The 24,423-nt window shown below is 43.4% G+C and overlaps 1 protein-coding gene across 1 annotated transcript; it reads right to left on the bottom strand.

Annotated features, from left to right (window-relative positions):
* Positions 1-11,080: 11,080 nt before the first annotated feature.
* Positions 11,081-13,106, bottom strand: LOC127327220 (putative FBD-associated F-box protein At5g56440). The gene is made up of 3 exons (XM_051353991.1): positions 12,030-13,106; positions 11,775-11,915; positions 11,081-11,660 (listed from the first exon to the last, which is right to left on the bottom strand). Exons 1-3 carry the CDS (start codon positions 13,026-13,028, stop codon positions 11,304-11,306), a joined length of 1,497 nt encoding a protein of 498 aa, XP_051209951.1. The 5' UTR covers positions 13,029-13,106; the 3' UTR covers positions 11,081-11,303.
* Positions 13,107-24,423: the final 11,317 nt, after the last annotated feature.

The raw sequence follows: 24,423 nt of genomic DNA, 5'->3' as shown, positions 1-24,423 counted from the left end.
TATGTGACTTGGGAGCCGGTGTTAGTGTTATGCCTTTTTCTCTTTATAAGAGACTTTACTTAGATAAGTTGATACCTACTGATATATCTTTGCAAATGGCTGATAAATCTACTGCTATTCCTGTTGGTATATGTGAGAATGTTCCTGTTCAAGTTACTACTAACTGCTTGATATTAACTGATTTTGTTGTGTTGGAAATGCCGGAAGATGATAATATGTCTATTATTCTTGGGAGACCTTTTCTTAACACCGCAGGGGCTGTTATTGATTGCAATAAAGGAAAGGTTACTTTCAATGTTGATGATAGGGAGCATACCGTTTATTTTCCCAAGAGGATTGAGAAAGCGTGTGGAGTTAATACTATTTCTAATGTGAGAACTATCAAAGTGGGAACTATTGATTGTCCTATATATGAGCCTAAGGAAGAATATCAAACTCTCGTGATTGGATCCATATCAATACAATTCAAGGTAACATGATTGATTTGAGGTTTATTTCTTCTTATGCTATGTAAAATTTATTTGGTGACAAGACTTGATCAACCTTGTTAACGAATACCTTTTATATGCATAGGGGAGGTAAACAACATATCTTTCTTCCTCCACTTGCTCTAGTTGCTGTAGCACTTTTAATTTGCAAAGTTCCTTAGTTAATTGAAGATTTCAAAATTTTTCCTGGCCAGTAATAATAAATTAAATACCCAGAAAGGTGCATTTTTCAAAGTTTTCAAAAATTCACAAAAATTATACCGTTGGTCCTATTTTTCGACGAGGCACCTGGGAGCACCAGAGGATGACCTGTGGGGCACCAGAGGGCGCCAAACCACAGGCCGGCGCGGCCAAGGAGGTGGCCGCGCCACCATGTGGTGTGGGTCCCCCTCTGCCCCACTTTGCCATCTCTTCCTCCCAGACTCTTCTCTCTCCCGAAAAAATCGACACCAAGTTCCTCTCACTCGCGTTTTTGCTCCAGAGCTCCAGATTTTTCGATCTCTTTGCTCAGCCCAGATTTCTGTCTGAAATTTAGCACATTTGCTCTTCGGTATGTGACTCCTCCACCCATCCAAGTAGAATTTCGTTTGGTTGAGTATATCTTGAATATTTTGCTGCTGTAGGTAACATGTTTAGTGAGCTTGCATGCTTGTTCTAAGTGGTAGAAACTAGTTTTGATGCATGATTAGTACTCTAGCAAGTTCCTATGGTAGTTTCCCTCAATTATATGTCACCAAATCAAATTTTTTATATTGGTTGTTGAAATTTCAGAAAATGGAGTGGAATAGATATCACTTGAACCAGCAAGAATTGGAAGTCCAACAAGTTATGATAGTCAATCGTGAAGAGGGAGTATACCCCTCTTACCACCCGTATGCCGGATTTCATGAGAAGCGGGGATACTTGAAGATGTTCAAACTCTAATTTCTCGTGCAGGGCTGAGTGACTTTGTTGAAGGAGAGCCAAGACAATATGTAAAATTAACTATGGCTTTTGTGCAGGACTTCAAGTTTAATTGGTCGCGGTCTAACCCCACGGTCCAGTATAAAATTTACAATAAAACTGTCAACTTGCCATTTAGTGCTTTTTGTGCAGCAATTAGAATACCGCAATGGGGGTCGTGCGAGAAGATAAGGGGATCGCCGCAAGAACTCTCGGATCTTTACAAGATGATTTGCGATGGAAGGAGTTTCTCAGGTGAAAGTGGTAAAATCACGAGTATTCAGCTCCCGGCTATCCGCTACTTTGCCTATTTTATTACCAAATGCGTTCTTGCTAAAAAGATTGGTGGTAAGCTTTCTATCCCGGATTTGGCTTTTCTAGCTGCGGCACTGCAAAATAGTAGGTCTTATAATTTGGGGGCATTAATAGCTTATAGACTTGCCACTAACCGTGAGAAAGGTGGAATTTGTGGAGGTCTCATCGCTCCCGTTTACTAGCTTTTCATAATGTAGAACCTCATCATTTTGATATTCCGTTCCCCATAGAAAAACTTGACATAGCCTCTATGATTAAACATGAATTTGTTTCAGATTCCTCCAACTTGGGTAACCTGTATTATAAGATGATATTTTATAAGAAAGTTTGGAGAATAACTAAGAAAACTGAGAAACTAGTAAGATTGCCTGCGCCTGTTTTTTCTAACCTTGATTCCAGGGGAGATTGGTCGGTCACGTAAGGTGCACTAGATGCACACATAGAGAGAGGAGGTCAACATGCAAGAGACGACACGGAGGTCGAGGAGCACCTCGACTCATCATCCGATGCAGCAAGTTCCTCGCATCAACACGGTGGATATGCGGAGCCTCCACGCTTTTCTTCTCGCAGGAGCTTTACTATGACTACTCCATGGACTACCCACCGCGAGGAACAATGACCCTCGTTGGGGTTGAACTCCACTTAGGCCAAAAGCCTAAGCTTGGGGGGAGGTATACCGGCATCACTCATTCTTTGCATATTATGGTTGCTGGATACTTGCACATACTTGTTTTGTTCGTTTGAGTGGTTTTCTAATGAGAGGAAGATGATATTTGGGGAAGTGCTGCCTGAAAACAGATTCTGGAACGTTACCGTAAAAATTGTCAAAAATAGCCAGAACGTCATTTTGAGCTGCAAATTTTTGTGTTGGTTCCCCAGGTTGTTATCTAACTTTCATTAGTTGAACACTTTTCGATCCGAGCAACGTAAGATTTTTGTAAAAATCAATTTCTGTACTGCTGTCAGGTTTTGGCAGATTTCTGCCATCTCGCTTTTCTGTGTTTCTTTTAGTTTGCTATTTCTTGTTTTTGTTTTGTTTCCTTCCCAAAACACAAAAAGACCAAAAATATTTCTGTTATTTCTCTTCACCATTTGTTTGCTTTAGTTTCTTGCATTTGTCTCACTTTATTTGCTATCGCTAGTTTGCTATAAGAAAACCCAAAAAGATTTTGCTTTGTTTGTTTGTTTCCTCTTGTTCTTGTTTCTAATTCAAAAACACCAAAAATATTTGCTGTTCTTCTTTGGTTTGTAAAGTTCTTTATGAGTTCAATGGTCTTCGGTGGCTGGAGCGTGGTTTTCATTTCATATTATCCAAGCTGCACAAGTGAAAAGGCAATAATGACGATCTACGACAATCTGATTGTGGTGAGAGGCTGGTATGAACTCTATTTGTTTTCATTTTTGTACATATACTCATCCATGTGAGCATGCTTAGTTGGTTCATGTGAGGTATATGTTATTTGAGAAAGTCTAGTAGTTTATGATCTCTCATGTTTAGCTCCAATTTATTAATATGAGTAGCATGTCATGGATGTTTGCTAGCATTGTTTTATTCATAAGTAAGTATGGCATTGTGGTATCCTCCTCTGAATAATTCATTTATATCGACTTGGCACATGCTCACGCATGCATATGACTGAACAAAAAGTCAATTAAGCCTCGATGATTTATATTGCTTCAGAGTTCTTGTATCATTTTTATGCCTCCGTTAATATATTTTGCTGCAAGCATGATTATGACAGTTACTGCTCTCTTGATTTGTCGCTCCCTAGTCTATTGCTAGCCTTCACTTGTACTGAGCGGGAACGCTGCTCGTGCTTCCAAACACATGAAAACCAAGTTATTCCAAAGTGTCCACCATAAATACCTATGCATGGCATTTCAAACCATTCCAAGTAAATTCTCGTGCGCTACCTTTAAAACCTTCAAAATGCTTCTCAATTTGTGTTTATGTTTCATAGCTCATGAGGAAGTATGTGGTGTTTTGCTTTCAACCTTGTCATTTACTTTTGACGGACTCTCATATGGACTAGTGGCACATCCGCTTATCCAATAATTTTGCAAAAAGAGCTGGCAATGGGATTCCCAGTCCCGAATTAATTAACTTAAATAGACACTCCTCCATGGTTTGTGATTGTTGGACGGCACCCGAAGGATTCGGTTAGCCATGGCTTGTGTAAGCAAAGGTTGGGGGGAGTGTCATCATTATAATAAAACAAAAATAAAAAGGCACTCCTTCATGGTATGAGATTGTTGGCAGGCACCCGAGGATTCGGTTAGCCATGGTGTGTGCAAGAAAGGTTGGAAGGAGTGCCAAATAAATATGCAATAATTCATGGGAGCCGCTCTTGAAAGTCCGGTTGGCGAGGTAGTTAGTGTACCCATTACCATTCGTTGACAACAACAAACACCTCTCAAAATAATTTTACTCCTGTCTTTATAAAAATGAAAAGCTCTAGCGCATGTTAATCCCTGCTTCCCTCTGCGAAGGGTCAATCTTTTACTTTTATGTTGTGTCTCCATTATTTCTTTGAGCACTATCTTGAGAGCACAACTGTCATTCTTAGTATAATATGCTTGTCTCAAAATATGATTGATTGTGGTATAACTTTGATGCATTTATCTTTTGACAATCACTACTTCTAGTCTTTCTATGAACTCCAGAGGTGCCCGGGCATTTATGTTTTGCCAATCAAATACAGGCAAGCGAGATACCACTTTATCATACTCTCTTATGAACATTGCAATCTTGCTTATATACATGATTCATGATGCTTCTTATTAATTGTTGGTACCTCTCCATGATTGACATAGCTGTTAGATGATCTTATTTGCATGTATCTCATTATGAACTGCTTAAGTATTAGCCATAGCATGAGAATATATACATCATATGAGCAAATATGTTCGTGAAAGTTCTTTTATCGCTCAGTTGTTAACTGAATTGCTTGAGGACAAGCAATAAGCTAAGCTTGGGGGGAGTTGATACGTCCAAAACGTATCTACTTTCCCGAACACTTTTGCTATTGTTTTGCCTCTAATTTGTGTATTTTGGATGCAACTAACACGGACTAACGCTGTTTTCAGCAGAACTGCTCTGGTGTCTCGTTTTTGTGCAGAAATCCAACTTTCGGGAAAATCCTCGGAATTTATGCAGAAGGCCATATTTTCCCAGGAAACTAACGGAGCCAGAAGGACAATTGAGGTGGAGGCCCGAGGGCCCCACACCATAGGGCGGCGCGGCCCAGGGGGGGCCCGCGCGGCCCTGTGGTGTGGCCCCCTCGGCCGGCCTCCGACGCCCTCCTTCGGACTACTTATTCGCCTCGACCTAAAAACACCCGGAGAGAAGTCGAAGTCGCCAGAAACCCTCCAGAACGCCGCCACATCGCGAAACTCCGTCGCGGGAGCCAGAAGTCTCCGTTCTGGCACTCCGCCGGGACGGGGAATTGGAGGAGATCATCATCGCCATCACCGCCAACGCCTCTACATCAACCAGCCATGTTTCCCCCATCCATGTGTGAGTAATTCCCCCGCTGTAGGCCGAAGGGGATGGTAGGGATTGGATGAGATTGGTCATGTAATAGCATAAGATTGTTAGGGCATAGTGCCTAGTGTCCGTTATTGGTACTTTGATGATATTGTTGCAACTTGTTATGCTTAATGCTTGTCACTAGGGCCCGAGTGCCATGATCTCAGATCTGAACATGTTATTGTTTCATGAAGATAATCATTGTTTATGGTCTTACCTATAAGTTGTATACACATGTCGCGGTCCGGAACCAATGGCCCCGAAGTGACAAGAATTGGGACAACCGGAGGGGATGGTAGCGATGTGAGGATCACATGTGTTCACGGAGTGTTAATGCTTTGCTCCGGTACTTTATTAAAAGGAGTACCTTAATATCCAGTAGTTTCCCTTGAGGCCCGGCTGCCACCGGCTGGTAGGACAAAAGATGTTGTGCAAGTTTCTCATTGCGAGCACGCACGACTATATATGGAACACATGCCTATTGATTGCTTTGTACTTGGACACCGTTTTATTATTATCTGCAAATGCCCTGTTATGATTGTTACATGAGTTTCTCTCATCCATGCAACGCCCGTCATCCGTCCCCGTGCCTACAGTATTTTAATCCTGCTGTTTACTAAAATCACTACTGCTGTCTCTGTTACTCTGCTGCTGTTATTTCACTACTTATCTTTATAAAACTGCACCTCTTGATAAACTCTTGCGAGCAAGTCTGTTTCCAGGTGCAACTGAATTGACAACTCCGTTGTTAAGGCTTCCAAGTGTTCTTTGTCTCCCCTTGTGTCGAATCAATAAATTGGGTTTTACTTCCCTCGAAGACTGTTGCGATCCCCTATACTTGTGGGTCATCAGGAACCTCCACCATATCAACACAATCCATGGTTCCATTGCCCACCACATAGTCATATTCATAGTTATGAAAGTAGTGGTTTTGGTTTTTTATGTGATAGTGATAAACATAGTACTTTGCAGGTAATTTGGTAAAAATACTCAAATGACATGAGCAAGTGATGAACTTGCCTGAACACTGCAAAGTTTTGCAGTTGGAAGGTGTGGACTGACCCTTGTCCTCTGTCTCTGAAAAATAGCATCATTGTCCGATAAGGGCAATGGTTAAAGAAGCAATTATGCATGATTCCAGTTTTTAGGGTTTGTTCCCCCCTTCCGATGTCGTTATTATTTCATGTGAGAGGTTAATACTAAGAACAATTTTGTAGATGCTTGATTTAGGGTAAAATACAACCTTGAAATGTTGTCAAGGTGTTTTTAAAGTCCAAATGCATTAATGGACTTCTTTTCATTTTTGGAAATAACATGTGTGATTTTATGATTATTTTAATCATCAAAATTAAGACTTATTCTTAGTTGTTCTCAAAAATTCTCTTTGTTATTTTATTTAAATAGAGAATTTTATGCTGATCAATTTTCATATTTTTAACTATTTTTTTAGAGCTCTTATCAATTTTCTATTTAATTTTAAAGTTTCTGGTTTTTAATGGAATTATGAAAAGACAGTTTTGCCCCTTGGGCCCACCTGTCAGGTGGCCCAACGGGTTAGGTTGGCCGACCCACCTGGTCCGGCCCAACCCACTCACTCTCTCCCTCTCTCTCTCGCGCGTGACCGAACCCTAACCCTAACCCCTCTCAGGCGATTCGCGTCGCCGCCGCCTTCTCGGATTTGTTCCGGCCAGCTCCGGCCGTCGCCGCCGGCGAGATCAGGTGGATCTGATCCGCCTCTCAACGACGAACACGATGGTCCGCACCGATTTGGTTTTCGTCTTCGCCACCGCGCGTCCTCAACTTGTCTGCGGCCCTGGCCGTGGCGATTCATGGCGATTCGTCGCCCGCCGTCGATCCAGGAGCCGTGGTGGTACTGGAGCGCCCTTGCTCGGCGATGCCAGGCCAGGCGCGGCTTGGCGCTGCCGTGGTGGCCTGTGCCGCCGTGCCGCCATGGCACGCCGGTGCTCAGCTCCAGGTACACGCCGCCTCTGCTCCCCTCCTCTCTCTTCTTCTTGCCTGCTCTTTTCTTCATCCTCTAGCTCTGGCCATCTCTTGCTATTACTTGTGCTTATGCTGCTCTGTGGCCGTGCTACTGCTTTGCTTTGTCTTTCTTCTTTGTCTTTGCGTGTCTTTGCTATCTTTCTTTGTGCAAGATTGCTAAACTGCTGTGCTACTGTGCTGCTACTGCCATGCTCCTGTGCTTCCTAGCTACTTCTGTTCATGGTGATCTCCTGCTGTGGCCCTCCTGTGATTGCTCATGAGCATCCAGTGATGCTCATGGCCTACTGGCTTGCTCCTGTTATTTCTACTGTTACTTGAGCATATTGTGTGTGCATAATTCTGTCCTTGACTTGATTATAGTGTGCCATTTCTTGCAAATTTGCAAGAACCAGTGCATTTGGGTGCTCTTCAGTGTGCTATCCTTCATAGTCATGCTCCCTTGAGCATGCCTGTGGCTCAACAACACCATCCCTTGATGATGTGCTACTGCATAGAATTATATGACATGTCTTTGATTGTCTGCTAAGCCATTATTCTTGTTCTGTGGCCATCTGATTTATATGGTTATTGTGTTGGTGTTAGGCTGGCTCTAGCATGCTCTGTCAAGCCCTGATGATCTCATGATCATCATATGCTTGGTGACTGACTGTTGTTTCATGCTTATGTTTAGCTGGTGCTTTCCTGGTGTCTGTGTGACACATGCACTTGTGCTAGTGAATGGTAATGCTTGCTCAAGCATCATCTGATGCTTGCAGTGAACCCTTGGTTCACTGACAAGAAGTTGGTGCTTGATTCCTTGTCTGTTTCATTTATCTGTAATTCTTTGCTTGGCTAAATAGATGAATGATGTGAACTGTTCATCAGTAATGATCATTTACAATTAATAAGATTGAGCTAGAGAGATGCCAATCATTCATTGGGAACCCTAGCTCCATTTGAACCCTTCTGGGTAATGATATGCTTTCTGTCTTGATGGTTTTGTGGTTGAGGTAGCCCTGGCAGCCTTGCTTTGCTGTTAGGGTAGCTCCCACCTTTGCTGGCTTGCTGTGGCTCACCAAATGCTTTCTGGGTGATCCATTTATTGGATTGCCAGTAGCTCTTGATGTTGAAATCAAACAGACAATATTCTGTCTGGTCTGATGGTCAATTAGCTGTAGGTGCTAAGTGTGTGTGTAACTGGGCTGACTTGTGCTCTCATCTCTGGCTGGATTTCTTCAGTTATGCAATTATTGTCATATCTGTTGTTCCCTTTTGATGATTGACTAGTGGCCTTTCTGCTCTTACTTGCACCATATGGTTTACTAACCAGATGATGACACAATCATGGGTATCACACCCTGTTGATCATGTGTGCTTGATGCATATGCTTAAATATGAACAAAACCATCTGGTTTGCCCATGATGCTTGGTATACCTCACTCCAGCTCCTAGATTGTGGTGTTGGTGTAGAGGGTTTGCTTCTGGGATGATCTTTTGCTTGCCCTGCTCCTCCTAGCAAGCTTGTGGTCTTGGTTTAATTCCTGGTGATGGTGAGTAGATGAAACAGCTCTAGCTGTTCATCTGTTCTTGATGTTCTTGGCTGTTCTTGGTTCCTGGTGGCTTACTCTGCTGTTTGGTCGATGACTGAACTAGGGTTTTCTGTGGAAAGGTTTTGTATGGTTGGCCCTTTCCTCTCTGGTCGACAGCTCCACCTTTTCCTATGGTGACTCACTGTGTGTGTGTTGTGCATGCACACAGCCCTGTGAGCTGCTAGGCTGTGTGTGTGTGCAAGTCCAGCTTGGGACTTGTGCTGGTGAAGATCAGCTCGGCAGCTTGATCATATCCCCTCCATTTTATTTGTTTGCTAACCTGCCAAGTGGCTTTGCCACTTGGCTTAATGATCTGATTGTTGTGTTGTTTGCAGGGACAATGTGATGCTCAATATGAAGATCTTCAAGCTCAAGATTAACTTGTAGCTTAGGATATATTGTTCTTACTTGTAATTTTCTTTTTCTTTTTCTATTTAAGCAATTCCTGTAATGTGTTGTATTATTTATTTATTTTCTTTTACGAATATTGTAAGTGACAATGTAATATGTGTTTGATGATCAATAAAGCCCAAGTTTTCCTTATTGAGCTTTATGTAATATTTATATTACTTGTATAATTGCTTAATGGTAATTGTTTGTGAATTTAACTCAAATTTGAATTATGTGATGATTATTTAATGTTTGAAATTTAAATTTAAATTTGGTTTGAATACATTCAAACACTTAACTTGTAATTCAATCATGCAACTTAAGTTTGTGATGCAAACTCTCCCCTCTCTTCTCAAAACCCTAATTTAGTGGAATAAGGAACAGGTTTGTCGCACTCTCGAAACCCTAACCCTGTAAGGTGTCGAGAGAGAAACTTGTCCCCCTTCGATGCAGTTTTTGTTTAAAAGCGCGAAATTTCCCCGTAAATTACGATGCAATGCACATCCCTTTCTAAAATCTATCCCTCGATCGTCTCTAAACCTGGGACATTACATTAAGTGTGGTAATTAATGGTGCAAACAATTGACGCTCGGTCCGTACCGCGCATTTGCAGCCCAAATATGGGTTGGGAATAGGTCCATCTACACATGTCAGTCTGTTTTTGTTGGGCCTTGTGTTCCTTGTTTCACGTGAATCAAATTATCCGTCTCCGTCCATTTATGTCGGCCGCTAAAAATTGCTCTAAGAGTATAATAAATTCTAATCAGCTAGCTATAAGGATTAAAATAGTATATTATTGCATAGTTGGAGGAGAGAGAGGAGGAGAGAGAAGGAGAGTGGACTGTCTCACCGTAAGTTTTTTTGCAGGTACCTCTACCATAAGTTGGCGTCTTTACCATAACGAATCGGACTGTTTACACCAGCCGTTTCGAGTTAAAGACATGTCGAGGATTCCTTCTTGTTTCACACCTTGAACTAGGGCTGAGGAGCGGTTCTCACGAAAACAGAATCATCAGCTTCAGTTGTTAACACAACAGTCGTTTACAGATTCAGGAACATGGTTCTATTAACAGCATAGATGCACAGCCAGATCCGGTGTGGCAGAATCTGCATGGCGGAGATGGCTCCTGCGGGCACAAGGAAGACTCCTTGTAGACGGTGCAGAGATGTCGAAGCCGCCAACTCCGACGTGCTTCAACACCGGCAATACAGATGCCTAAAGCAACACGGCCAAGGGGTAACAAGAAGGAAGCCGTAGCAAGGCGCAAGACAATGTCCACACGACGAAGTAGTTGGCGTGCAGGAACATCCACACGCCGAAGGCCGAAGCCAAGACGGTGCCTACCAAATTTCATGGAAATGAAATTGGGGGCGTGATGCTCCTTTCATCGGAAGAAAAGAACAGGCACGCTGCATCGTGCAACACTTACATCACCTTCTTCAAATAGGCTGAGCAGGGGTCCTCACAGAAACATAATCTTGAGCTTCAGTGGTTAACTCAAACAGTCCTACAACTTCAGCCTGACCCAGTCCAGAAATCACAGGACCTCTTCAGGTTTCTTGTTTACAGATTCAGGGACATGGTTCTGTCAACAGCATAAATACACAACATGTCTCCTGGGGCAGTTAGTAACCACAAACCAGCTGATATAAACCTTAAAAACTAGGTCAAAATTTTCCTCTATGCCAATCAGTTGATCAGTTTCGGATTACAATCTAAGCAACCTAGGTAAAAGCACGTCTCTGTTCAGAGCAAGAGAATAAATCTCTTCCATGTATAAACTTTCTGCAATCAGCACAGAAATAAGCAGTATATATATGACTAGATATTGTGAAAAACCGTTGAGTTTATAAGGTATGAAATAACTTGAGTGATGCTCCACTGGAACATCAAAAAAGAACCACAGTAAGTTTCTTGTGCATGGACCACAAGTAGCTTATTTTGAACATCAGTCTGAGATAATACATGCTTAGAAACACTACACACACAACAACTAATGGACAACTTCCGCCGAAACAGGAGACATGAAAGGAAAGAGTATCTCGCTCCACAGTCGCCAAACCAATTCTTCAACATCCACAATCGAAGGGGTCGGTAGAATCCAAATCATCGAGATGCATGGTACCTGAAACTTCATGGTGACAGCCAGTTGTAAAGCAAAGCCGAGCACCTCTAGATGCCCTCTTCTCCATCTGGAGCATCTCATGTTGTTCTGCAAAGAAGTGCTCGTTGTAATTGCAGGATGCGACCTCGAGCCTCATTGTCTCTAGCATTCTTGAGTTCAGCATGAAGAATGTGGCGAAGTTAACTTGGAAGTAGGTCTTGCAATAACATCTCAGCACTATTGTCCTCAAACGGAAGTCAAGAGATGTGAGAAGGTTCCAGTTTTTACGGTTCCATCTATTTTGTTCACATGGCTGATTTGCCTGAAAAGAGGCATAGACAAGGGAAATCAAACACTCTAGGACATCAAGTAAATCAAAAGAGCAGTTCAAAACACTGAACACTAAATACTCTATGAACTGTCAATGAAGAATCACCTCCTTCGCATACAACTTTTCCAAGCACGGAAAGCATCTCATCAAGTCAATAACCGTATCCTGATCAAAAAATGGCATATGGATGGCCAAGATCTTGACAGTGCGCACCACCGTTGTCAGGCTATCAATGCGCAACCCCGCCTTCATGAAACATGGAACATAATATTAAAGCACGACTAAGTAACCATATGTAACAAAAATGCAGCTAATGCGAAGACTTGTGGAAAAGTCATAAGTACAAAAAAACATAGCTACCTGGATAACTGTGGAGCCAAACACGATTCTGGAATCTCTATATTTTTCAGGAATGCAGCCCAGAGTCTCAAGTTTAGGCGCGGAGATAACCGTAGTTTTCATCCGCTTATTCATTTCAGGATAGAGCAGGCTTTCAAGCGACGGGGCGTCCTCGATGATGAGTTCATCTGAGCTAGAACAAATGCCAATGCTTCTAAGGGTGGGGGAGTTGATCCGGTGACAGCGGACGCCCGAAATGGTACTAAGCAGCAAGCACTCCAGGCCAGGACAGCCCGTAGAGATAATCTTGTGCAGTGAGACCTCCGAGATCTTGACATGTACGAGCGCGAGCCTCCTGAGCTGTTTGAAGCGAAGCGTTTCGACGGCGTCGTCCGTGAGATAGCAGTTGCTGATAATTGCAACCCGGAGAGTGGACGAGCACCGGAAGATGGACGCCGGCGGCGGTAGCAGCAATACTAGATCCGGAGCGCAGTATCTTTTGCCGTAGAAGTAGAACTCGAGCTCCTGGAGGTTGTTGAGGGCGGGGGACCGGAGCCAGGCGTCCAGCGCATCGGCTCGGCACTGGATGTGGTTACCGGGGAGGCAGAGGCGGCGGCCGGAGCCCTTGTGGGCGGCGAGGATGTCGCTCACCAGGACACATCGCGACGACAGCATGTTGTCGGAGGCGGGGAGGCCACGGAAGTCGAGGTTGAGAGGGGCGTGGCGCCAGAGGTGGCGCCACCGGGACGAGAGGACCTGGGTGCGGGCGCCTTCCTTGAGGGGGAGGAGGGAGATGATCTCACCGAGGATGTGGTCGGAGACGCAGCTGATGTGGTCCAGCAACTGTCCTTCATCTTTCTCCGCTCCGGGCGGCGGTTCTGCGCTCTTCTCCACGACCATGGCTTCCAGATCTATCGCTTCTGGAGTCGGCGTTGCCGGCATCGGCGGTGCCACTTCGTGGATCCCCGGTGCAGCTAGGTTCATACGCTTGGCATCTCCGAGGTCCGACCCCATCTCCATTGCCAGCCCTAGCGCCGCCGCTCTGCGCTGTGGGTAGTGGAAAGTGGAAGAGGAGTGACGGAGTGAGGGCGTGAGGCTGCCCTGCGCACTAGTATATCCTGGCAGAGTCTTTTTGGGGATTAGAATTAGGTGGGCTCGATTGACGCTTGTCGTGTGGGCCGTCTAGCCAAAGAACTTTCTATATACACCTGGTCGGAAATATAAAGCATCAACGATTTCTTTTTCGGTGAAAGGATATAAGCAATGGAGGATAGCTAATGTGTGAGGGTTGTAGTTCAGAGAGTGAGAAATTCCATTGAGGGTGAAAGGGTAGGCCGGGAAGTTGTTGGTAGTAATTGGTCAAGATTTTCGTTTTATGTTCACAAGATGTGAATTCGGGTCCATTAATTTGTAGGATGGAAAAAATATTGAAGTAGTTAGAGGCGACAACATGGAAATGTTTGGAATTCTTGTCCTCCTCCATCTATTGCATATTTAATTTTGCTTCTATTTTCCCAAAAAGCAACTCTCTCATGGATCACGCGTCGTAGGGCTTTGACGACCGGTCGACAAAGGGTGAGTTCTGATAGGACTCTGGATTATTTGATGTGACCAAAGAAGGAAATTACGATTTTGGCATTTGATTCACGGTAGTGTTGTGCCAGCTGACCACAATGCCATGGTCAAAGCGGTAGGCATGAGCATTTAAGCGCGGCAACGAGCCCAGAAGCGATGTTTGAATTTGTCGGGTTGAGGCCCAAGCAGGATTGAGGGCCCATAAATTTTCGAATCGAAAGGTGGCGGGACGGGGATGTGAGTGGAGATTGAGACGATAAGGAGGCGTGATCACATACAAACCGGGCTGGGGACGACTGGACGAGACAGATGAGTTTGGGAAGATTTGGTTGCATGAGTCGTTTACGAACACATGGTCGATTATTTGTACAGTGGATTCCTCTCAATTGCTTGACCATGTGAAAAGGGGATTGGTGAGGGGTAGTTCAATAAGAGCAAGGTTATCAATTGTTTCATTAACTCCTGTTGTTTTCCTAGTTTAATTCTTGGTCAAATTTAAATCTTGAGAATGGGTAGCGTTTGACTCAACACAAGGAAAGACTGTAGAAAGACAATTTTTGCTTAGGAAAAGAAAGAAGCAAAAATGTGCATGTGCTCTAGTACGGCGCTAGTATGGGTTGATTTTTTCCTAAACATTGTGTTTCGCGGATGGACGGAAATATGTTGTTACCATCTTCGTCGCAAGAAGAGAGGGTGAAATATAACTACTCGTTAACACGTGTAACTATATTTTTCACTTAACTGAGAAGACTTTGCGCCCATTAAAACAACAACCATTACCGTATATTATCAAAATTAGCATCTAGCTAACTAAAGCTTATCTTTTGCTTTGGGTTTTGATACAAACAAACGTGATATCACTTCTGATAAAAGTTGCGGATCCATAATAAGTGTCCAAGAGCATCTCTAGTAGACCCCCATTCGACCCCCATTCGCATAATAACCGACGATTTCCTGTTCGGAGTCTAAAAAAGGGACCGTTTAGATCCCGCATTGGACCCCCATTTTTTTTAAAAAAATCGGGGCCGCCCCAATTCGCGCCGCGCAAACCCAAGTTCCCGGGTCGAAGGGGATGTGCGAGCGCTCCCTCCATCCATTTCCCCCTTGGTGAGAAGGAACTTTCAGCTCGTCCCTTTCCCGCTTCCGCTCCACCCTCCGCTCCCGATGCCGCCACCCCCACCCATCTTCGGCCACCAGAGCCCCCGCGTCCGCCCCGACATGGACACAATCAACCCTCCGCCGCTCCCGGGCCAGGATGTGCCGCGTGGACCAGCTGCAGCGACCGCATCTGGATCCAGCGCCGTCGTGGAAGCCACCACCGAAGGTGCGGTGGTCGCCGCGCCTCCCGCTGCTGGCGGAAAGTGGAAGCGGCTGGGGCAGCACGTCATCCACGCGCCTCCCGCAGACCCGACGCTCCCCGCTACAGTTGCCGCCGTCCCGGCCAAGTGGGTGAAGCGGCCGAGCAGCAAGTTGGCAGTCGCGGCGCCGATGCCGAAGAAGGCGGCTCCGAAGAAGGTTGCGAAGAAGCCACCCGCGGCAAAGATGGTGTTGCTGACTTCTTAACATCGGTGTTGGTGCCTACGACGACGGAGCCGGCTGATGCGCGCAAGGTGGTCAACGAAAGTCCCGTGGTTGATGATGCGCCGGAGTCGTACATTGACATGCTCAACGATTCTGCCATGGACATCGACTCTCCGCCGCTTGCGGATTAGGGTGACTACAACGATGGATTGGAGGAGGGGCTCGAGGGCGAGGGGTTTGAGGAAGAAGAAGAAGAAGATGCCAGCGGTGAGGGAGAAGATGAAATGGAAGAGATTGAGGAGGGGGCGTTCGATGGGGCGGTGACCAAGGCGAAGGGAAGAGCGATCCGGACTGGCAACTACTCCGAATTCAAAGACGTGATCTTGATCCGTGTTTGGGAGGATGAAAGTGCATGGAGCCCCCATGTGTGGTTTTGGTAATTAATGACAATCCCTATGGACTAATGTTTGCATTGAGTTATATTTGTAGGTGTTGTCCATAGGCAATGCTTGAACCATTTGTTGGCTTCAAGGTTGCAATAAGAAGAAATTGATGAAGGATATCAAGTGTCAAGTATATCTTGAAGATGAAGATGAAGTGAGCCCTCAAGTTACTTCAAGACATCAAAATAATGAAGTGCAAGTTCAAGATGAGCCAACTCGAAGAGATCATAAGCTTGAAGCTTGCCATGAAGAAATGCTTGAACCATTTGTTGGCCTCACGGTTGCAATAAGAAGAAATTGATGAAGGATATCAAGTGTCAAGTATGTCTTGAAGATGAAGATGAAGTGAGCCCTCAAGTTACTTCAAGACATCAACATAATGAAGTGCAAGTACAAGATGAGCCATCTCGAAGAGATCCTTTGCTTGACTCTTGCCATCCATATGGTGATCGTGGATATGTGAAGATGCGCCGAAGAAGAAGCTCTCCCATGGTGAATTATTGGGGAGCAATCCACAAGACTTCGTCAAGCAAGCACAATCAAGAAAGGTGTTCCATCTTGTTGAGGTCAAGATCGTCATCATCGAGCTCAACTGGAATGCGCAAGTAAGGTTTGCTCTTGATAGGGTTTCTTTCTCACCGGTCTCATAGTGTAGTTGGAGACCGGTTTATAGTTTAGTTGACGTACTATCAAGAGGGCTCTCGAGTGAGTAACTCGATCGTATCGTTCGGAGAGAGCTCAAACCTTTGAATCCTTGCATCATCTTTCTTGGTTGTTATTTGGATCTTATCCATGTGATGTTTTAGAGCTTGTGCTTATTCTCATGACAAGGTCTAGTTCATCGAAAACGGATTTCGTATAGATCACTTGTTGCGTTTTCGAGTTTGGTGATTTTCTCGGTTTCTCATGTTGAGGTGTTGGGTATTTTCTTGTCGTCCTCTTTCCAACAAAATTGGTTTCACTCCATTCGGAGCTACCAATCTTGAGATATTGATTTTACAAGTTTGCAAGGCCGAATAATCCGGGCCGAATATTTGCAAAATATCCGGCCCCCAAAATTTGGCTAAGGACCAGAGGCGACGCGGCTCAGTACTTCCCTGGCATGGGGCCGGACTTTTGGCCGGACATTTGGCCGGTTTTTCTCCAGGGCCGGATTTTTCAGGGGGGGCCGGATTATCCGGCCCTCGAAAGTCACTAACGGCTGTATTTTCTTGGGGGTATAAATACCCCCCTTCTCCCTCCTTGGGATGGTGCTTCTCCTACTCTCTCTCTCCTCCATTGTTGATATTGAGAAGCTTACCCTATCTCTCTATCCCTCCATGATTCTCTGCCCCCTTTTGAGGGAAAAGAGAGGAGATCTAGATCCACACTTTGACCAAACCAAATCATCTCTTTATGAGTGAATCTTTGGGATCTAGATCTTGGAGAATTTTGTGTTCTCCTCTTTGTTCTTCCTCTCTTATTTCCCCAATAGCTTTTGTAGCTTTGTTGGAATTTGAGAGAGAAGGATTTGAGCATCTTTGTGGTGTTCTTGCCATTGCATTTGGTGCATCGGTTTGAGTTCTCCACGGTGATTCGTGGTGGTGAAAGCAAGAAGGTTGTTACTCTTGGGTTCTTGGAACCCTAGACGGATTCTAGGCCTTTGTGGCGATTTGTTGGGAGCCTCCAATTAAGTTGTGGAAGTGTGCCCCAATCTTTGTGTAAGGCCCGGTTTCCACCTCGAAGGAAATCCCTTAGTGGAACCGTGACCTAGGCCTTTGTGGCGAGGGTCACCGGAGAATAAGGTGAGGCGCTGATACGTCTCCGACGTATCGATAATTTCTTATGTTCCATGCCACATTATTGATGTTATCTACATGTTTTATGCATACTTTATGTCATATTCGTGCATTTTCTGGAACTAACCTATTAACAAGATGCCGAAGTGCCGATTCTTTGTTTCTGCTGTTTTTGGTTTCAGAAATCCTAGTAACGAAATATTCTCGGAATTGGACGAAATCAACGCCCAGGGTCCTATTTTGCCACGAAGCTTCCAGAAGACCGAAGAGGAGACGAAGTGGGGCCATGAGGTGGCCACACCCTAGGGCGGCGCGGCCCCCCCCTTGGCCGCGCGGCCCTATGGTGTGGCCCCCTCGTGCCGTCTCCTGACCTGCCCTTCTGCCTACTTAAAGCCTCCGTCGCGAAACCCCCAGTACCGAGAGCCACGATACGGAAAACCTTCCAGAGATGCCGCCGCCGCCGATCCCATCTCGGGGGATCCAGGAGATCGCCTCCGGCACCCTGCCGGAGAGGGGATTCATCTCCCGGAGGACTCTACGCCGCCATGGTCGCCTCCGGAGTGATGTGTGAGTAGTCTACCCCTGGACTATGGGTCCATAGCAGTAACTAGATGGTTGTCTTCTCCCCATTGTGCTTCATTGTCGGATCTTGTGAGCTGCCTAATATGATCAAGATCATCTATCTGTAATTCTATATGTTGCGTTTGTTGGGATCCGATGAATAGAGAATACTTGTTATGTTGATTATCAAAGTTGTGTCTATGTGTTGTTTATGATTTTGCATGCTCTCCGTTACTAGTAGATGCTCTGGCCAAGTAGATGCTTGTAACTCCAAGAGGGAGTATTTATGCTCGATAGTGGGTTCATGCCTCCATTGATATCTGGGACAGTGACAGAAAGTTCTAAGGTTGTGGATGTGCTGTTGCCACTAGGGATAAAACATTGGTGCTATGTTCGAGGATATAATCACTGATTACATTACGCGCAATACTTAATGCAATTGTCTGTTGTTAGCAACTTAATACTGGAGGGGGTTCGGATGATAACCTGAAGGTGGACTTTTTAGGCATAGATGCATGCTGGATGGCGGTCTATGTACTTTGTCGTAATGCCCAATTAAATCTCACTATACTCATCATGATATGTATGTGCATGGTCATGCCCTCTTTATTTGTCAATTGCCCAACTGTAATTTGTTCACCCAACATGCTGTTTATCTTATGGGAGAGACACCTCTAGTGAACTGTGGACCCCGGTCCAATTCTCTATACTGAAATACAATCTACTGCAATACTGTTCTACTATTTTCTGCAAACAATCATCTTCCACACAATACGGTTAATCCTTTGTTACAGCAAGCCGGTGAGATTGACAACCTCACTGTTTCGTTGGGGCAAAGTACTTTGGTTGTGTTGTGCAGGTTCCACGTTGGCGCCGGAATCCCTGGTGTTGCGCCGCACTACATCCCGCCGCCATCAACCTTCAACGTGCTTCTTGGCTCCTCCTGGTTCGATAAACCTTGGTTTCTTTCTGAGGGAAAACTTGCTGCTGTGCGCATCATACCTTCCTCTTGGGGTTCCCAACGAACGTGTGAGTTACACACCATCAAGCTCTTTTTCTGGCGCCGTTGCCGGGGAGATCAAGACACGCTGCAAGGGGAGTCTCCACTTCCCAATCTCTTTACTTTGTTTTTGTCTTGCTTAGTTTTATTTACTACTTTGTTTGCTGCACTAAATCAAAATACAAAAAAATTAGTTGCTAGTTTTACTTTATTTGCTATCTTGTTTGCTATATCAAAAACACAAAAAAATTAGTTACTTGCATTTACTTTATCTAGTTTGCTTTATGTACTACTGCTAAAATGGCTACCCCTGAAAACACTAAGTTGTGTGACTTCACAACCACAAATAATAATGATTTCTTATGCACACCTATTGCTCCACCTGCTACTACAGCAGAATTCTTTGAAATTAAACCTGCTTTACTGAATCTTGTTATGCGAGAGCAATTTTCTGGTGTTAGTTCTGATGATGCTGCTGCCCATCTTAATAATTTTGTTGAATTATGTGAAATGCAAAAGTATAAGGATGTAGATGGTGACATTATAAAATTAAAATTGTTCCCTTTCTCATTAAGAGGAAGAGCTAAAGATTGGTTGCTATCTCTGCCTAAGAATAGTATTGATTCATGGACTAAATGCAAGGATGCTTTTATTGGTAGATATTATCCCCCTGCTAAAATTATATCTTTGAGGAGTAGCATAATGAATTTTAAACAATTAGATACTGAATATGTTGCACAAGCATGGGAAAGAATGAAATCTTTGGTTAAAAATTGCCCAACCCATGGACTGACTACTTGGATGATCATCCAAACCTTCTATGCAGGACTAAAATTTTCTTCGCGGAATTTATTGGATTCAGCTGCTGGAGGTACCTTTATGTCCATCACTCTTGGTGAAGCAACAAAGCTTCTTGATAATATGATGATCAACTACTCTGAATGGCACACGGAAAGAGCTCCACAAGGTAAGAAGGTAAATTCTGTCGAAGAAACCTCTTCCTTGAGTGATAAGATTGATGCTATTATGTCTATGCTTGTGAATGATAGGACTAATATTGATCCTAATAATGTTCCGTTAGTTTCATTGGTTGCACAAGAAGAACATGTTGATGTAAACTTCATTAAAAATAATAATTTCAACAACAATGCTTACCGGAACAATTCTAGTAACAACTATAGGCCATATCCTTATAATAATGGCAACGGCTATGGTAATTCTTATGGGAATTCTTACAACAATAATAGGAATTCACCCCCTGGACTTGAAGCCATGCTTAAAGAATTTATTAGTACACAAACTGCTATTAACAAATCTGTTGAAGAAAAGCTTGGGAAAATTGATATACTTGCTTCTAAAGTCGATAGTCTTGCTGCTGATGTTGATCTTTTGAAATCGAAAGTTATGCCTAATGAAAATCATCATAATAAAATTGTTACTACAGCAAATGCCATCCAAGTTAGAATTAATGAGAATATAAGATTGATGGCTGAACTGCGTGCTAGGTGGGATAGAGAAGAAAATGAAAAACTAGCTAAAGAGAAGAATGTAGCTAAAGTTTGGACTATTACCACGACTAGTAATGCTAATGCTACACATGTTGCTGCACCTCCTACTATTAATAATAAAAGAATTGGTGTTAGCAATGTTTCCACTTCTAATGCAAAGCGCGAGAAACTACCTGAAACTGCTGAAACTGCCTGTGATAAAGCTGCTGAAATTTTTTCCAACATTGGGGATGATGATCCCATTGCTTTAGATTATAATGGTTTGAATTTTGATGATTGCCACATCTCTGAAGTTATAAAGTTCTTGCAAAAACTTGCTAAAAGTCCTAATGCTAGTGCTATAAATTTGGCTTTCACGCAACATATTACAAATGCTCTCATAAAAGCTAGAGAAGAGAAACTAGAGCGCGAAGCCTCTATTCCTAAAAAGCTAGAGGATGGTTGGGAGCCCATCATTAAGATGAAGGTTAAAGATTTTGATTGTAATGCTTTATGTGATCTTGGTGCAAGTATTTCTGTTATGCCTAAGAAAATTTATAATATGCTTGACTTGCCACCGCTGAAAAATTGTTATTTGGATGTTAATCTTGCTGATCATTCTACAAAGAAACCTTTGGGGAAAGTTGATAATGTTCACATTACCGTTAACAATAACCTTGTCCCCGTTGATTTTGTTGTCTTGGATATTGAATGCAATGCATCTTGTCCCATTATATTGGGAAGACCTTTTCTTCGAACTGTTGGTGCTATCATTGATATGAAGGAAGGTAGTATAAAATATCAATTTCCTCTCAAGAAAGGTATGGAACACTTCCCTAGAAAGAGAATGAAGTTACCTTTTGATTCTATTATTAGAACAAATTATGATGTTGATACTTCGTCTCTTGATAATACTTGATACACACTTTCTGCGCCTAGCTGAAAGGCGTTAAAGAAAAGCGCTTATGGGAGACAACCCATGGTTTTTACCTACAGTACTTTGTTTTTATTTTGTGTCTTGGAAGTTGTTTACTACTGTAGCAACCTCTCCTTATCTTAGTTTAGTGTTTTGTTGTGCCAAGTAAAGTCGTTGATAGAAAAGTTCATACTAGATTTGGATTACTGCGCAGAAACAGATTTCTTTGCTATCACGAATCTGGGCTGTTTTCTCTGTAGGCAACTCAGAAAATTATGCCAATTTACGTGAGTGATCCGCAGATATGTACGCAACTTTCATTCAATTTGAGCATTTTCATTTGAGCAAGTCTGGTGCCTCGATAAAATTCGTCAATACGAACTGTTCTGTTTTGACAGATTCTGCCTTTTATTTCGCATTGCCTCTTTTGCTATGTTGGATAAATTTCTTTGATCCATTAATGTCCAGTAGCTTTATGCAATGTCCAGAAGTGTTAAGAATGATTGTGTCACCTCTGAACATGTTAATTTTTATTGTCGCTAACCCTCTAATGAGTTGTTCTAAGTTTGGTGTGGAGGAAGTTTTCAAGGATCAAGAGAGGAGTATGATGCAACATGATCAAGGAGAGTGAAAGCTCTAAGCTTGGGGATGCCCCGGTGGTTCACCCCTGCATATTCTAAGAAGACTCAAGCGTCTAAGCTTGGGGATGCCCAAGGCATCCCCTTCTTCATCGACAACATTATCAGGTTCCTCCCCTGAAACTATATTTTTATTCCATCACATCTTATGTGCTTTGCTTGGAGCATCGGTTTGTTTTTGTTTTTTTGTTTTGTTTGAATAAAATGGATCCTAGCATTCACTTTATGGGAGAGAGACACGCTCCGCTGTAGCATATGGACAAGTATGTCCTTAGGCTCTACTCATAGTATTCATGGCGAAGTTTCTTCTTCGTTAAATTGTTATATGGTTGGAATTGGAAAATGATACATGTAGTAAATTGCTATAATGTCTTGGGTAATGTTATACTTGGCAATTGTTGTGCTCATGTTTAAGCTCTTGCATCATATGCTTTGCACCCATTAATGAAGAAATACATAGAGCATGCTAAAATTTGGTTTGCATATTTGGTTTCTCTAAGGTCTAGATAATTTCTAGTATTGAGTTTGAACAACAAGGAAGATGGTGTAGAGTCTTATAATGTTTTCAATATGTCTTTTATGTGAGTTTTGCTGCACCGGTTCATCCTTGTGTTTGTTTCAAATAAGCCTTGCTAGCCTAAACCTTGTATCGAGAGGGAATACTTCTCATGCATCCAAAATACTTGAGCCAACCACTGTGCCATTTGTGTCCACCATACCTACCTACTACATGGTATTTTCCGCCATTCCAAAGTAAATTGCTTGAGTGCTACCTTTAAAATTCCATCATTCACCTTTGCAATATATAGCTCATGGGACAAATAGCTTAAAAACTATTGTGGTATTGAATATGTAATTATGCACTTTATCTCTTATTAAGTTGCTTGTTGTGCGATAACCATGTTCACTGGGGACGCCATCAACTACTCTTTGTTGAATTTCATGTGAGTTGCTATGCATGTTCGTCTTGTCTGAAGTAAGAGCGATCTACCACCTTATGATTAAGCATGCATATTGTTAGAGAAGAACATTGGGCCGCTAACTAAAGCCATGATCCATGGTGGAAGTTTCAGTTTTGGACATACATCCTCAATCTCATATGAGAAAATTATTAATTGTTGTTACATGCTTATGCATAAAAGAGGAGTCCATTATCTGTTGTCTATGTTGTCCCGGTATGGATGTCTAAGTTGAGAATAATCAATAGCGAGAAATCCAATGCGAGCTTTCTCCTTAGACCTTTGTACAGGCGGCATAGAGGTACCCCTTTGTGACACTTGGTTAAAACATGTGCATTGTGATGATCCGGTAGTCCAAGCTAATTAGGACAAGGTGCGGGCACTATTAGTATACTATGCATGAGGCTTGCAACTTGTAAGATATAATTTACATGATACATATGCTTTATTACTACCGTTGACAAAATTATTTCATGTTTTCAAAATCAAAGCTCTAGCACAAATATAGCAATCGATGCTTTTCCTCTATGGAGGACAATTCTTTTACTTTCAATGTTGAGTCAGTTCACCTATTTCTCTCCACCTCAAGAAGCAAACACTTGTGTGAACTGTGCATTGATTCCTACATACTTGCTTATTGCACTTATTATATTACTCTATGTTGACAATATCCATGAGATATACATGTTACAAGTTGAAAGCAACCGCTGAAACTTAATCTTCCTTTGTGTTGCTTCAATGCCTTTACTTTGAATTATTGCTTTATGAGTTAACTCTTATGCAAGACTTATTGATGCTTGTCTTGAAGTGCTATTCATGAAAAGTCTTTGCTTTATGATTCACTTGTTTACTCATGTCATATACATTGTTTTGATCGCTGCATTCACTACATATGCTTTACAAATAGTATTTTCAAGGTTATGATGGCATGTCACTCCAGAAATTATCTGTGTTATCGTTTTACCTGCTCGGGACGAGCAGAACTAAGCTTGGGGATGCTGATACGTCTCCGACGTATCGATAATTTCTTATGTTCCATGCCACATTATTGATGTTATCTACATGTTTTATGCACTCTTTATGTCATATTCGTGCATTTTCTCGAACTAACCTCTTAACAAGATGCCGAAGTGCCGATTCTTTGTTCTGCTGTTTTTGGTTTCAGAAATCCTAGTAACGAAACATTCTCGGAATTGGACGAAATCAACGCCCAGGGTCCTATTTTGCCACGAAGCTTCCAGAAGACCGAAGAGGAGACGAAGTGGGGCCACGAGGTGGCCACACCCTAGGGCGGCGCGGCCCCCCCCCTTGGCCGCGCGGCCCTATGGTGTGGGCCCCTCGTGCCGCCTCCTGACCTGCCCTTCCGCCTACTTAAAGCCTCCGTCGCGAAACCCCCAGTACCGAGAGCCACGATACGGAAAACCTTCCAGAGACGTCGCCGCCGCCGATCCCATCTCGGGGGATCCAGGAGATCGCCTCCGGCACCCTGCCGGAGAGGGGATTCATCTCCCGGAGGACTCTACGCCGCCATGGTCGC

This window comes from Lolium perenne, chromosome 1 (assembly GCF_019359855.2).
Source record: "Lolium perenne isolate Kyuss_39 chromosome 1, Kyuss_2.0, whole genome shotgun sequence".
Classification (NCBI taxonomy): Eukaryota; Viridiplantae; Streptophyta; class Magnoliopsida; order Poales; family Poaceae; genus Lolium; species Lolium perenne.
This window is presented reverse-complemented; position numbering and strand designations above follow the sequence as displayed.

Bases quoted from the DNA above. Each gene is read 5' to 3' on its own strand.
- LOC127327220 (XM_051353991.1), bottom strand. From the start codon at position 13,028: ATGGAGATGGGGTCGGACCTCGGAGATGCCAAGCGTATGAACCTAGCT. The intron at 11,916-12,029 runs GTAGCTATGTTT...TGTTTCATGAAG, and splicing joins TTGGCTCCACAGTTATCCAG to GCGGGGTTGCGCATTGATAG. The intron at 11,661-11,774 runs GTGATTCTTCAT...GCCTCTTTTCAG, and splicing joins AAAAGTTGTATGCGAAGGAG to GCAAATCAGCCATGTGAACA.